Genomic DNA, 15,318 nt, shown 5'->3' on the forward strand with positions numbered 1-15,318 from the left:
CCGGACTCCATATTGTGCCAGTTCATGTGCTTTCTTATTGCCTTCCCGGAAGTTGTGTAGGATTGGTGGGTTCCCCAACGTCTTCAGCCAGTACCTGCATTTGGAAATAAGTGCATTATATGGTGGAGAATTAGCAGTTTCAATTAGTGATGGTATAGAAGCTGAATCTGTCTCTATTTGAAGATTTGTGAACTAATAAGCTATTGCTAGTTGCAGTCCACAGCATAATGCCTCAACTTCTATATATAGGGGAGACAGGCCATTGGTTTTTTTGGTGAAGCCTAGAATCCATTTTCCAGAGGAGTCTCTGAAAACACCTCATATTCCCCCTTGTTCAAATCTACCCTTAAAAGCTCCATCTATGTTTAATTTTAGTTGGTGCATGGTGGGGGGTTCCCATTTGGTAGTTATTTTGTCATCTTTTCTTCTTCTTTTTGTGTTATCGGACCCTGCTTTGCTTTATTCAAAAAAAGTCAGTCATTTTGTGTCCATTTTGTGCATAGTTCTTTTTACACTATTTTTAGTGACATGACATGCATGCGAAATTTTTGGCCAGATCTTAGAAAACCGATTTAGTCTTGAATTGGATAAGTGAGAAAAAGACATTTTAGAAGATGAATAGAGACATAAAACATTTGAAAAATAAGCATGAGCCAATTTTATATGGAACCAAAACAGTTATGCTCATGAAAGTTAAGGATCTCTACCTTTTGAATTATTGAGAAGATCGGGCTTAAGGATAATCAGACAGGTTGAAGTCTGTTTAGCACTAAGAGATAGAAAGTATTTTTCAATAGAAGGTGTATTCCAGACAACTTGAAATGGATCAGTTAGTGGCAAAATGCATCTTCTACATCAAGATAAATCCAAGAAAGTCACCCAAATTGACAAGGGTAATTCACCGCAAGAAAAGTATTGATCATACAGCTTTATACTGAAAAGACCCAAGAAGGCAGACATGTTCACCAATGCTGTATCGCAAAAGGAAACTATGTTTGGCGTTCTCGAGGCTGGGAGGCTCTTTTTTCGCTACCCAAACACTTTATACCCTTTGTTACCCCTTTTGAGCATGTGTTATTTTCTTGACTACCCTCTTTTGGAATCAAGTTTAGAGTCAAAAGTCCCAAAAAATGGAAAAAATGAAAAGAAAAGTTCATGTCCCAAGAGTACAACCTGGGGCAACTCTTAGAAAGTTCAAGTGAAAAAAATAGAAAAGAAGAAAAGAACAATCAAAGGTCCATGCCCCCATAAAATAAAAGCTGGGGCAACTTGTTTTAGAAAAAAGAAGAAAAAAAGAAAAAGAAACAGAAAGAAAGATGAAAAAAATTATTTAGGTCAAATGTTTGAACTACGTTCGACCCGATTCACTTTAAAAAAAGGGGATACGTAGGCAACCTTACACGGTTCGGTCCAACCAAATAAGAAAAAAAATCCAAAAAAATCCCAGTATCTGAAACTGGGGCAAAAATTTTATTTCACTTTTGAAAGAGTCAATTACAAGAGTTGTAAGTGTACAACCCTTCATTTTGAGTCTACTTTGAGCCTTCATGCCGACCCTCCTTTCTAACCTTATCTAAAAGTCTTCCAAATAAAGACCTCCCGATAAACCTTCAAGAATGCCAAGAGATGCATGCAATGAGCAACAGTTGTCACACGACATAGAACACTGTCAGTTGCTCACACAAGAAAGCAAAAGAAAACGAAGTATAAAGAAGAAAAATGAGAGAGTTTTACTAGTGAAAACCCTCACGGGCACTGTAAGACAACGACAAGCAGAGATGAATAAATGAGAGAGACTTGTTGGTGAAAACCACTCGAGGCACCAATAGTTGAATGTGAGTCGTGAAGCTGATACAAAGGATTGGCACGAACAAGCCCGATTTCAAATGTCATAGGAATGGTAAAAGGAAAGATTAGATCAGTTTGATAGATCGGCCATTAAGTCCAAAATGCATGTCATGATTCATTAGGGCTAGTTATTGAAAAAAAACTCTTCCTTCTGTCCTTCCCGACAGGGGCATTTCCCGTTAATACTTTTTCTTTGCATCATTGTGTCCTTCACTCTGAGTCCGTCCTTGTCAAAACAAGCAAGAAAAGATTTCAAAATCTGCTACCAGTTTTTCAGTTGCACAAAGTAAATTTAGCCAGCATGCTCAGTGGTTACAGTCAACATGCCTTTGAGAATTCATGCAAAGACTTCCCCTAGAAGACTCTTGTCCGCCTACTTGGCTAAAGCAAGCAAAAATAACCTTAAGGTTAATCAGGGATTCTTTGTAGTACCGAACAAGGACTATGAAGTGTGCACATTGTGCAAAAGGCACTTACCAGTTGTGATTCTCTCTGACAAACAAATTGCTCCAAAAGCAAAAGCCATTCAACATATCAGTAAAAGGTTATCCAAGAAAAGAAATCTCTATTTTGAGATAAGGCTGGCTGAGACAAAATACAAATGGCACTGGGAGCGAAATAATCAGGGTTAATACAAAAAGTAAAGGTTCCTTGTAAGCAACAATAAAGTCTCCTAGTAATGCAACCAACTACCAATGCAGTCGTTCTTCCAAAGGCTGGATGATCACAAAGCCAAGCTGCCAAAGACATCAAGGCCACAAGCCGACCACCACTTTCAAAACTGATAAAATTTTCTTTATTTGAAACAGGAACAAAGCAGGGAAATGATAGTGGTTAAAAAAAAGAGAAAAAGAAAACAAAAAGAAAAAAAAGAAAAAGGAGAGAAGATCCGACAAAGGGAAGTTTCTCAAATCTTTGCCTTTATTTGTATTGCTATTGTGCATAAAATCTTGCCATTGATCTTCCCATTTTTCCTCCTAGGATAAAAAGTCTTAGTCTGATGGATTTTCCTCCCAATAAAAATCTTAGTCTGATGAATTTTTCTCCTAAGATAAGAAAACCTAGTCTGATGAATCTTTCTCCTAGGATCGAAATCTTAGTCTGATGAATCTTTCTACTAAGATAACAAAAAAAGGACCTAGTCTGATGAACTTTCTCCTAGGATTGAAGTCTTAGTCTGATGAATTTTTTTCCTAAGATAAGAAAACCTAGTCTGATGAATTTTCTCCTAGGATAGAAATCTTAGTCTGATGAATCTTTCTCCTAAGATAACAAAAAAAAAACCTAGTCTGATGAATTTTCCCCTAGGATTGAAATCTTAGTCTGATGAATCTTTCTCCTAAGGTAGAAGACCTAGTCTGACGAACTTTCTCCTAGGATCGAAGTCTTAGTCTGATGAATCTTTCTCCTAAGATAATAGAAAAAGAGCCTAGTCTGATGAATTTTCTCCTAGGATCGAAATCTTAGTCTGATGAATCTTTCTCCTAAGATAGAAGACCTAGTCTGATGAACTTTTATCGAAATCTTAGTCTGATGAATCTTTCTTCTAAGGTAGAATACTTAGTCTGATGAACTTTCTCCTAGGATAGAAATCTTAGTCTGATGAATCTTTCTCCTAAGATCCCAAAAAAAGAGACCTAGTCTGATGAACTTTCTCCTAGGATCGAAGTCTTAGTCTGATGAATCTTTCCCCTAAAATTAAAACCTAGTCTGATGAATTTTCTCCTAGGATAATAATATTTTTTTAAAAAGAAGAGGAAGTCTAGATTTGAAAAAAAGGGTCAATTTTTAGTTGTCTTAAGTTACCAATCTTTAGTTTTCTTGAAATCAGGTGTCTCGCCTAGATAATGGGGTCAGTTTTTACTTTAGCCAAGCTTAGTTTATAGTTTTTCGCAAGCCCAATCTCAAATCTAGGAGACACACTTCCTAGTTTGGGCTATTCAAGTTTCATCCCTAGGAGAGGCACATCCTAGTCGAGTCTTCAATTTTACTCTCATCAATAGCATAAGTGGTTTACAGTTTTACTAACAACTCACAAATCTTCTGAGTGCAAACTGGGGCAGAAATTTTTGTTTGTTTTGTTGTTTTGATTGCAGGCACCCACCTGGAGAACAAGGGAATTCGTTTCGGAATTATTTCAAGTCAGTAGCAGGCACCCACCTGGAGAATAAGGGAAGTCATTTCAGAATTCAATTCAAGTTAGAAGTAGCAGAAGCTTGCGGCAAGAATGCGAGTTGTTAGTCCGAGATGACCAACAGAAGTAGTCTCAATCCAGAATAAAAAAAAGGAAGTGAATCCAAAATGCATAAGCAGAGACAAGATGTGAACTGCTCAAGACATAATTGAAGTCACAAGCTCTGCATGTCTCGTCTTGATCTGAAAAAGCTGAAGAAGATTGAACCAACACCTGCAGCTAACAAGTATCAAGATTCAGATCAGAGTCCACATGAAGAACCAACCAAGACTCAAGATCAAGCTTCAGAAGACTCATAGATAGAAATCTTGTAACTCGTAGCTGATAGGCTTAGTTAGTCTTTTTAATTTTTTGATTTTGATGTAATAACATGACCGCGGACCGGAACCTCGACAGAATGGCACCTCAATCGGATCTCCACCTCGGTATACTCCATCATTGTTCCTACTTCTGAACTACACGTGGCCTGATTCCTTTATAGCCAAGGATATGTAGGCATCTCAGATACCAGGGCTCGGTTACATTCTCCTTTCTCTTAGTTTTGGTCTCTATAAATAAGGGTCGGGTCAAAAAACCTTTCTTGTCGTTCTTTGTCTGAAAACTCTTCGCGCTTCCAGTCAAAGAGGGGCAGCTGTAGACATGTAATTTTTGACCCTCCCCAAGATTTTACACATTTTAGCGTAAAATAGTTAGTTCAGGTTTAGTATCGCTATTCTAATTAGTTTTGACTCTTTTACTTTATTTTATCACAAAAATAAAAATTACAAAAAATATTCTCTTTTATTTAGCTAATTAATATTTTATCTAGTTATTTTTAATTTATCTACCTTTCATAAAATTTAAAAATACTAAAATAGTTCCATTTTGTTTTTAGAAATATTATTTTAATTTTACAATGATTTTTTCAATTTTATCTTTTAGTATGATATTTGAAAAATACCAAAAATAGGTTTGTTTTAATGATTAGTTTTATTTTAATAGTTACTTTACTTAAGTAAGATTAATTAGTAAATGATGTAGTATTTTTAGTCTTGTTTTAGAAGAAAGAGTATAAAATTTGAGGCTAATTTTATTTGGTCTTAATTGAAGAGGCCCAAAGAAATGGCCTAATTTTAAAGCCCAAATCCTAAGACCCACTTTCTCTCTTCTTATACATCCTAACACACATTTTCAGGACCTACACACTTAAACAACCAAAAACCTATCTTCTTCTCTAAGCTCCAGCTGTTTCCTTTGATCTGCTACACACCCCACAAAAACATAAAAAGCTAATATAAGAAAAGAAGCAGTGAAGAACAGACCTAAGTCCCCCCCTGAGCCGTTCCCTTTGGGCTTCATCTTCTTCACTCCTAAGCAGCCATGAGGAACCCTTGACAAAACGAGAAGAAGCAGCAGTCGCCTAATCTCTATCAATCAAGAGCAGCCATCACCCTAAACAAAAACCTCCAGCCGCACCACCCTTCCCTTCTCTAACCATTGTCGCCGGCAGCAGCACCCAAAAACGAGGTTACGTCGTTAATAGTCCTGTGCTACCTCCGTCGAATGCCGAAATTCGACGATTGTAACATCACCACGAGATTACGTCGTTTTCAACCACCAAAATAGCGCCGGATTTTCCTCCGACCTCCGTTGCAACCAGATGTAAAACCAACTCTAAGAACATGAAAACAGTATCTCAAACCACAGCTCGTCGCCGTGGAAATAGCGGTGTGTGTGTGCGATTTTCTGATTCTCGCCGGACTTTCAGATCTGGCTGGTTTTTTAACTTTTCCGACGAGTTTCAAGGTTGTCCGGGTGAGGTCTTGTCCGAGGTTCCGTTCGAAGTTCCAATCACCAACTCGTTTGAGTGTCGTTGCACGCTCATTTGTATACGTAGCAAACTCGGCAATAAAAGTTCACAGTTCTTCATTCTCCTTTACTGCATTTAGCTCACTTTGTTACTCTTTCGTATTACTCTATTTATTCTATGAATTATAGCATGATAAAGTTAATTGGGTCATATTAATTGTTGATATTGATGAGTTACATTGTTTCATTTGTGTTGTAGGTAGCTAGATCTTAATGGGTTCATGTTTTTATTTTATTAATATGTTATCGTTCTTGTTGGAATTGGAAAATGTTATGGTAGAGCTAAGTTCAATTGTTTCTTATTAGATATTTCTTTAGTATTAATGGGTTTGAGATTAACTGTTAGATGAAATTGTTTCAATAAAGTGAGCACTCTGTTAATCCATTAATTTGACCTGCAAATTTAATTTCATATGTATGTGTGCCTGTGTGTGGTGACAAAGTTACGATTTTCATATATACACGTTCGCGTGACATAGTTAAGATTCTTTTTAAAATTAAAATCAAGGTATGCATTCGCGCAACCTTAGGTGAAACGGTCTTAATAATAATAAAAATATTTTTAATTGTGTACACGTTCGTGTGACACGAGTACGTTTTTTAAAATGAATATTCGTAGGAAATACTTTGGGCGCGGTTTAATCTATCGTCGTAATTATGTACACGTTCACGTGACATAATTACGATCTTTTTCAAAATAAACTAAGGTACACGTTCGCGTGACTTTGGCCAAATAATCTTACTAATAATAAAGCGTGATTAATTATGGACACGTACGCGTGACATGATTTTTGACGCGCCAAACGAATGAGTACATGTACGCGTGACTCGTTTTTTTAAAGATAACTCCGTCAATTAAGAATAATTAAGCAAATAAAAGCGGTTAAGGGGGTAGATGCACGTAGGTTTAAAAATAAGTAATTAGACAATTTAATTAAGTCAGGTACGATTAGAGCGACCGTACTAAAATCACAGAACCCGGGAATGCCTAACACCTTCTCCCGGGTTAACAGAATTCCTTACCCAAATTTTTGTGTTTCGCGGACTGTAAAACAGAGTAAAACTTCCTTGATTTGGGATTTAAAATAAACTGGTGACTTGGGACACCATAAATTATTCCAAGTGACAACTCTGAATTTAATAAATAATTCCATTTTGATTATGTCACTTTAATTGAAAAAACTCTCTTATATCCCTTTCGGGTAAAAAAGGAGATGTGACAAGCTTCATGTTGTATTTCCTCAAAATTGCAAATGTTTCTTGCAAATGAACTAGATGGTCCTCTGCGCGCAGGGATTTAACCAATATATCATTAATATAGACTTCTATTGTTTTACCTATTTGTTCTTCGAATATTCTGTTAACTAGTCGTTGGTATGTAGCTCATGCATTTTTTAGCCTGAAGGGCATTACGTTGTAACAATAAGTTCCAAATTTAGTAATAAACGAAGTCTTTTCCTGGTCCTCCGGGTTCATCTGAATTTGATTGTACCCGGAGTAGGCGTTAAGAAAAGTTAGGATCTGTGGCCAGCCGTGGCAACGATCATTCGATCGATGTTTTGCAAGGGGAAAGAATCTTTCGGACATACTTTGTTCAAGTACTTATAATCTACGCATATTCTAAGTTTGTTTCCTTTTTTAGGAACTACAACTATGTTGGATAGCCACTCGGGGTATTTTACCTCCCGAATAGATCCTATTTTAAGAAGTTTGGTTACCTCATCTTTTATGAAATCATACTTTACCGCGGACTGAGGCCTCCTTTTTTGCTTCACTGGTTTGAACCTGGGGTCGATGCATCCTCATCTTCATCTTCGATTACTTGTTGCTCCGACTCCATCGAGGCTGGATGCGGTGATTGCTATTTGACCGTCTGCTTACCTTTAGTGCTCGATTTCTCCGAGGTCGAAGGCCCTGGTATCGGCACCACTTCCTCGATTGCAAACATCTCTTTTGCAGCATGTTGCTCTCCATAGACTGTTTTCACTCCTTCCTCTGTTGGGAATTTCATAATTTGGTGAAGGGTTGAAGGCACTGCCCTCATGTTGTGTATCCATGGTCTCCCGAGGAGTGCGTTATACGTCATGTCACCTTCGATGACATAGAATCTAGTGTCTTGTATGGTCCCAGCTACATTTACTAGCAAGATAATCTCTCCCTTTGTTGTTTTGCTTGCCATGTTGAAGCCATTCAGGACTCGGGATGCAGGTACAATCTGATCCTGTAGGTTGAATTGTTCCACGACCCTCGATCTGATTATGTTTGCTGAGCTACCTGGATCTACTAAAACACATTTAACTTGAATTTTTATTTAAAGGATAGAGATTACCAGGGTCGTTGTAAGGCTGAGATATGCCTTCTGCTTCCTCGTCACAGAATGATAGGACGTCCTCGGGCACATAGCTCCGAGTCCGTTTTTCTCTGGTGATTGATACTTTGGTGCAGGTCGTTGAGGGACATCGACTCCACCAATGATCATGTGGATTACATGTTGTGGTTCTTCTTGCTCATTTTTCCATGCATCTCTCTCCCTAAAGTGTTCTTAGCTCTATCACTCAGGAATTCTCGAAAGTGGCCCTCGTTGAACAAACGAGCCACTTCTTCCCTTAGCTGCCTGCAATCTTCTGTTCTATGACCATGTGTGCCATGATACTTACACAATAAGTTTAGATTCCTTTGATAGGGATCAGTTTGTATAGGCTTGGGCCACTTGGTATCCTTGATCTTTCCAATAGCTAACACAATCCCTGACGCATCTACACTGAAATTATACTTTGACAATCGAGGTGCCTCCACAGGGTCAGTATGTTTATCGAACCCATTCCTACTCATGAGTCCCCGAGAACTTTGGCCTCAATCATTTCTCCGGTCGTTTCGAGGAGTATTACGACCCGAGCCGTTGCTTCTCCGATCGACGTATGGCTGATACCGTTCCTTGTTTGATCTTGATTCCCTGTCTGCATCCCTCGGGGGCTTGACTGCAAACATGTTAGGATGAACTGAACCCGAGGGGGCTCCCAACTGGTCGTCCTAGACCCTAATCTTTGATTGGTAACGGTTGTGCACATCCGACCATGTCACAATTGGATACTCGATCAAGTTTTGCTTTAATTGTCGAGATGCGATCGAGCTCCTTTCATTCAAACCCTGGATAAAAGCTTGTACTGTCTAGTCATCCGAGACCGGTGGCAACTCCATCCGTTCCATTTGGAACCTTGACACGAACTTCCTCAATATCTCGTCGTTCCTTTATTTTATCTTGAAGACGTCCGATTTCCTCGTAGCCACCTTTATGGCCCTGGCGTGTGCTTTCATGAAGACGTCCGCTAACATAGCAAACGAATCAATAGAGTTAGGAGGCAAGTTGTGGTACCAAATCATAGCTCCTTTCGATAGTGTTTCCCCATACTTTTTCAACAAAACTGACTCAATTTCATCGCCATTCAAGTCATTTCCTTTAATCCCACAAGTGTATGAAGCAATATGCTCATTAGGGTCGGTTGTCCCGTTATATTTAGGTATATCGGGCATGCAAAACTTCTTTGGAATGGGCATCGGAGCTGCACTCGGGGGGAATGGTTTTTGTATGAACTTTTTGGCATCTAAACCTTTCAAGACCGAAGGTGCCCCCGGTATTTGATCAACACGGGAGTTGTACGTCTCCACCTTTTTGTCATTTTCTTCAATCTTCTTTTCCCCGGACTCGATCCTCTTGGCGAGATCTTTGAGCATTCTCATGATAGCGGGGTCAATCCCCGAGTCATTTCCGTTTGACCTTTTTTGCGCTGGTTCAGCACGCCGAGTGTTTTTTGGTTCAGCTATACTCGGAGTCTTATTCTGACTTTGTAGTTGAGAGATGGCGATTTGCTGAGCTTGCGGCATTTCAAATATCTTTTGGAGGTTGATTCCCCCGTCTCCCAATCCTTGTGCTCTTTGGCCTCCATATCGAGCCTCCATGCGTGCATTCCTTCCAGGGTCTGTGCCTGAATCTGCGTTTAGAGCATTGTGTGAACTAACATCAACAGGTTCCATAGTTGGCACTTCCTCAGGGTTTATTGGTGGTACACCGACCCCTATACTGCTGTATTCTCCAAGACCTTCGTTGTCATGAGCATGTACGTTTTGTGTGCTAGACATGTTTCAGCCTGAGAATCAAAAAATCTTGACAAGAAAAACTGTAAAAACGTGTGTAATGAAAATCAGTAAAGAAATCATCACTATTATCTTTAGCCCCATGGTGAGCGCCAAACTATTTACCTCGAAAATATGAGTAACAATTAAACTTGATTTGTGATTTTAAAGATATGTGATTTAGTTCAATACTAATTAATAATCAAGAAATATGAAGTAAAAATGAAAGAAATAAGTGAATCAAACCAACGATACTCAACAGTAGTGACCTCGAGCTCAGTGACCTCGAGGGGGTCTAGAGCAATAATTAAGCAAAAATAAAGTAAAGTAAGTAAGAGCAGCAGAGCTAAGGACAATTCTGATGAACAGTAGGCGAAAAAGTAGAGAGTCTATTCTTTGCTCAACGATTAGATGGTCTTACAAATGATTGGGGTCCCCTTTATATAATAGGGGAACCCTAAATAAGGAATATTTCTATTTTACAGTAAGGAATATTCTTGATACAGCTGTCTAACCGCCTAGTACGGAATCGTACAATCTTATTCCGGAATTTGCGCCATGATCTTGGGGACGTGGCAGAAATCTAGCTCATTCTGTTACAAATCTATAACGGTACTATTTCGAGGTCGAGCATACTCGGCTTCGGCCTTCCTCGTACTCCTATCTCCGGGCATTGCACTATGTCTTTGAGCTCGAGTCTGGTCTCGAACTCGACCTTGCCCGGACTTGGGCCTAGGACGGACCCTCGAGCCTATAAATCGGAGGCATATGATTTTGACCGTATACAAGGAGGAACTTCTACTTGGAAACTAATGGACTCAACTATTTCCTTCATTTCTATTTGTTTGTCTTAGTTTGACTTGACACAAAATTTAATTAAGATATGAAGATTTTTAAAATTTGTGATCTTAAATATGTCATAATATTTGTTTGATTATAAAAATTTTGAAGCGTATGGTCTTAAACAAGACATAACATTTTTGTGGTTATAAAGTTTCTCATTAAAGAAATATAGGAATGCACAAATCTTTTTGAAATAAACAAATAAGGTAATAATACCAATCTTTTTTAATTGGAGGGAGTATAAATCATAATATAAACCTATTAGCTAACTCAACTACTGCCTTTTCTCAATTCGGTACAACTCTCACAGGCTTCATCAATTTTTTCCCAAGAATTTAAACAATTCTTCTTTGAAAATTCTGCAGAAGTGAAAGGTGCCTTATCTTGGACTTTGGCACGTTAGCTAAAGACAAGGGAATGCCCCAAACTTGTATTTGTAAAAGTGGTCCATTCTCAAACGGGAAAAATGCCCAAAATTCCTGTAGTGGGCCCCATTTGCCCAATTCAAATTCTTGGATACCTCGACCCGACCCCACTTCTTAGAAGTCCGTTAGACTCAAATATCGAAGCTTTTCGTTTAACACTTCACAGGAAAACCTGAACAGAAAAACAAGAGAATAGGAAGATGAAATAGTAGCAGTATTACAGATCTTAGCAGAAACGATTAATTTCGCAAATACCACTTTAGCTGACAACAAAATGTGCAAGAAAAAAAATGTATGACAGAGTGAAAGAAACAGAGCTAAAACAATGTCTTGTTCACCTGAGAAACCAAATTTCAGGTCACCATTAAAAGGGCCACCATCTCCAAGCTGGACTGATCTATGGCTGAAGAATAAAAAAGCTCTCAATCATGTCCTTTTTACTATGCACCTTCAATCCCGTTCACAATCCTCCCCTTCACCACATCAACTTCGCAAATCCCTAGATTTCACCCTTCCGTCGCTCGTCTCTGATCCAACTTCCCTTCTTTCTGATGAAACGCTTCTTTACATTCTCTCTAAGCTTCCCAATTCCCAAAGGAATTCCAATTCCCTTGTATCTACACGCTGGCTCTACCTCCAAGGTCGTCTTGTACGCTCCATTAAGCTTCTTGATTGGGATTTTCTTGTTTCGGGTCGGGTTTTTATTCGGTTTCCGAATCTTATTCATGTTGATTTGGTTAATGGGTCGCTGATTTCACCCGGAAATTCAGGTATTTTTTGCTCTCACGAGTTGCTTTCCTCTCACGTGGATTCTAATAGTGACCCTAAAGATTGGTTTTTTAAGGAAAGATTTGTGTTGCCTTCTGATGAGATTGATAGGGGATTGAGAATTTTAGCGAGCGGGTGTCCGAATTTGCGTAGATTATTGGTGGTAAATGCTAGTGAATTGGGATTGTTGGGCGTAGCTGAGGAATGTCCAACTTTGCAAGTATTAGAGTTGCATAGATGCAATGATCATGTTCTTCGCGGGATTGCAGCGTGCCAGAACTTGCAGATATTGAGATTGATTGGAAATGTTGATGGGTTTTATAAATCTACGGTTACTGATATTGGACTGACTATTTTAGCTCAGGGGTGTAAGAGATTGGTGAAGCTGGAGTTGAGTGGTTGTGAAGGGAGCTATGAAGGGATTAAGGCTATAGCGCAATGTTGTCAAATGCTCGAAGAGTTGATTCTTCGTGATCATAGGATGGAAGGTTGTTGGTTGTCTGCTCTTTCCTTTTGTGAAAGTTTGAAGACTTTGAGGTTTCTGTCTTGTAAGAGTATCGATCAATGTGGATGGTTCGATGAAGATGTAGGATCTTGCCCGACGCTTGAAAGATTGCATTTGGAGAAATGCCAATTGAGAAATAAGGAGAGCTTGAGAACATTGTTTCTACTCTGTCAAGACGTCAGAGAGGTTATTTTCCAGAACTGTTGGGGACTGGATAATGAAATGTTCAGCCTTGCCAGTGTTCTAAGGTATTGGTTATCTTATCCTGTTCTCGCTTACTTTGCTCACTGTCGCTGGAAATTTTCGTGCTACATTAGCATTTTTTAATGCATTTGACATACATGAACTTGTTGTCTTTAGGATTTTTGACTTTGAAATGCAGTCCTATAATATAAAAAATGAATTTTTAGTGTAGCTTCCACTTTACCCATCTTGTATAATAGACAACAAAATTAAGGAAATTGTGTTTGCAAGTTTAAGTGCACTTTATTTTGGTGATGGCATGCCCTTCGATCTTGCTCTAGAGAAAGCAACAGTGATGACATGCTAGTTTTGTCTCAATTGATTGGTGATCCTTGATTTTTCATGTGACAATATGCTATCCTGGATTACAAAGGATCCATTTTTTCTATTATATATATCCTGAACTTGCTCAGATGTGACTGGCAATTTAGCATCGTTGTATTTAGCATTCTATTGAACGAATGGAAACAAATCAACCTTATCAAAGGGGGTTGTGATCAACAAAATAACATCATGCTAAGAAATTTGGGTATTACAGCTTTGTTTTGGTGTTATTTCAACAGGAGAGTGAAGTCCCTTTGCCTGGAAAGCTGTTCACTACTCACAACTGAAGTCCTTGAGTCTGTCCTCCTTTCATGGAAGGAAATCCAGAGCCTCAAGGTGATTTCATGTGGCAATATAAAGGATAGTGAAATCAGTCTAGCACTGTCTACCTTGTTCTCCGCACTAAAAGATTTACAATGGAGACCAGACTCAAAATCTCTTCTTTCAGCTGGTGTTGTGGGAACTTGCATGCGGAAAAGAGGCAATAAATTTTTCAAGAAGACGTGTGACTGGAAGTCACTGCCTGGTGCATAGACTGGCCTCCTCATCATGCATTCAGACAACTCTACTATATTTAAACCTCCTCATTATCCACACAGAGAACTCTTAACGGATGATATTGGCCAGTGTGATACTCTGCTCCAATACTGTCTGCAATGAGACCTTGATATTATTAACTGTACTTGTAGCCTTGTTTTAGTATGTCATTTAGGAAACTAGGAAGATTTGCCACTTTCTCAGGTGGCAATGGAGAAAGAGGCCTAAGTTTAATGTATAGAGCTCGATTCTGTACCCTCACGAGCATTTGGCTAAGCCATCTCAGCTGTCTCTTATTCGTCTGAGTGCGATGATATATCCATGTTGGAACCCCAGAAACTCTTAAGAAGGGGTTCTTCTATCTAAAATGCTTTAAAGAATTTTGGCACCTTTTACGCCATGGCTGCAATCAACAATTGCCTGAATGCTAAGTAGACGTGAACCATACCAGCTAGCATGTCATTCATTGAGGAGACCAGAATCAGTACAATATTCTGCATCAATGATGCTATCTCGAAATGAATTTTTGGTTATCTGGCACTTCCTCGTTGGTAATTAGATTTATAGATGATTCTAAGGAATTCATATCACTGTTTGAGAAACACGTTTACCAAGTAATTTTACTTATGCGAGATGATTCCTTTGAGTTTTGCCTCCAACTTATGTCCATTGAGACATGTAAGATTATTGGGAAAAAAAAAAACTAATAGAGTTGGTCTATCTGAGACTTTTCTTTTTGACATAAGGTAATTTTTTTTGTATAAGATGCATACATAATTTTAGCCATTGAGAAGTATATCACATCCAGGTTCTACTTGAAGCACGATTTAAAAACTTCTTCTCGTCTTTTTCTTTCTATTCCAATTTTTCAATTGGCATGTTTTCTAAAGCAAACACCAGGTTAAAGGGCTTGATCTGGAATTTGCTCATTTTGCAGAAGGATCTGCATTTGTTTTTTCTTGTGTACAAACAACGTGTTTAAAATTGTTTTTGATGAATATGAGTTGAATCGTGTGTGTTTGCACGAGTAATACTAGTCTATTATAAAAAAGAGATGGTGTAAATTGGCTATGTAATCGCTTAAGTGATACTAGCATTGATTAATTAATTTTTGACACATAATTTATTTTTGTAACTTCATTCATTAGTTCTTCACTAAGTTGCTCAGACTCGAGTGCAGATCTCCGAATTACGGGTGAGGATCTAGAGGTCAGATCCTTCATATTGTAGATTTTAAGATTCGAGGGTATGGATCCAAGTACTGGTACCGGTACGGCGCGGCACCACAAATGAAGAGTTTGTACAACTTAGATCATCAGTTCCTGGTTCTGATATTTTCTATATATATATATATATATAATAATTAGCTATTGTTTGGTGCATAGGTTCAATAGACACTATCCTTCCTAATGGATGTGTCCAGATCGGTCAGGGGTCAATCAACAATCCATCATAATCATAAGAGTGAAAGTATTACTTCCATCTTGGGCAGCAACACAAGTTGACATCATCAGGGGGAAACACTGCATAAAAGGGGTCAATCCTATATTTGTATATCGGCAATGCAACTAATAACTCTCTAGTCATGACTGAGGATATCATGAGGCATGGACCTGAAAAACTCAGGTGCATTTGGTAGCTATGGAAAGACA

General features: G+C 38.5%; 1 protein-coding gene across 1 annotated transcript; it reads left to right on the top strand.

Annotated features, from left to right (window-relative positions):
- Positions 1-11,453: 11,453 nt before the first annotated feature.
- LOC104235726 (F-box protein At5g07670-like) lies at positions 11,454-14,300 on the top strand. The gene is made up of 2 exons (XM_009789536.2): positions 11,454-12,810; positions 13,369-14,300. The coding sequence occupies exons 1-2, from the start codon at positions 11,615-11,617 to the stop codon at positions 13,661-13,663; spliced, it is 1,491 nt and encodes a 496-aa protein (XP_009787838.1). The 5' UTR covers positions 11,454-11,614; the 3' UTR covers positions 13,664-14,300.
- Positions 14,301-15,318: the final 1,018 nt, after the last annotated feature.

The sequence above is a fragment of the Nicotiana sylvestris genome, chromosome 3 (assembly GCF_000393655.2).
Source record: "Nicotiana sylvestris chromosome 3, ASM39365v2, whole genome shotgun sequence".
Taxonomy (NCBI): Eukaryota; Viridiplantae; Streptophyta; class Magnoliopsida; order Solanales; family Solanaceae; genus Nicotiana; species Nicotiana sylvestris.

Excerpts from the sequence above, each read along its gene's own strand:
- LOC104235726 (XM_009789536.2), top strand. The coding sequence starts at position 11,615 with ATGTCTTGTTCACCTGAGAAACCAAATTTCAGGTCACCATTAAAAGGG. Across the intron at positions 12,811-13,368 it reads AGCCTTGCCAGTGTTCTAAG|GAGAGTGAAGTCCCTTTGCC; the intron begins GTATTGGTTATC and ends TTATTTCAACAG.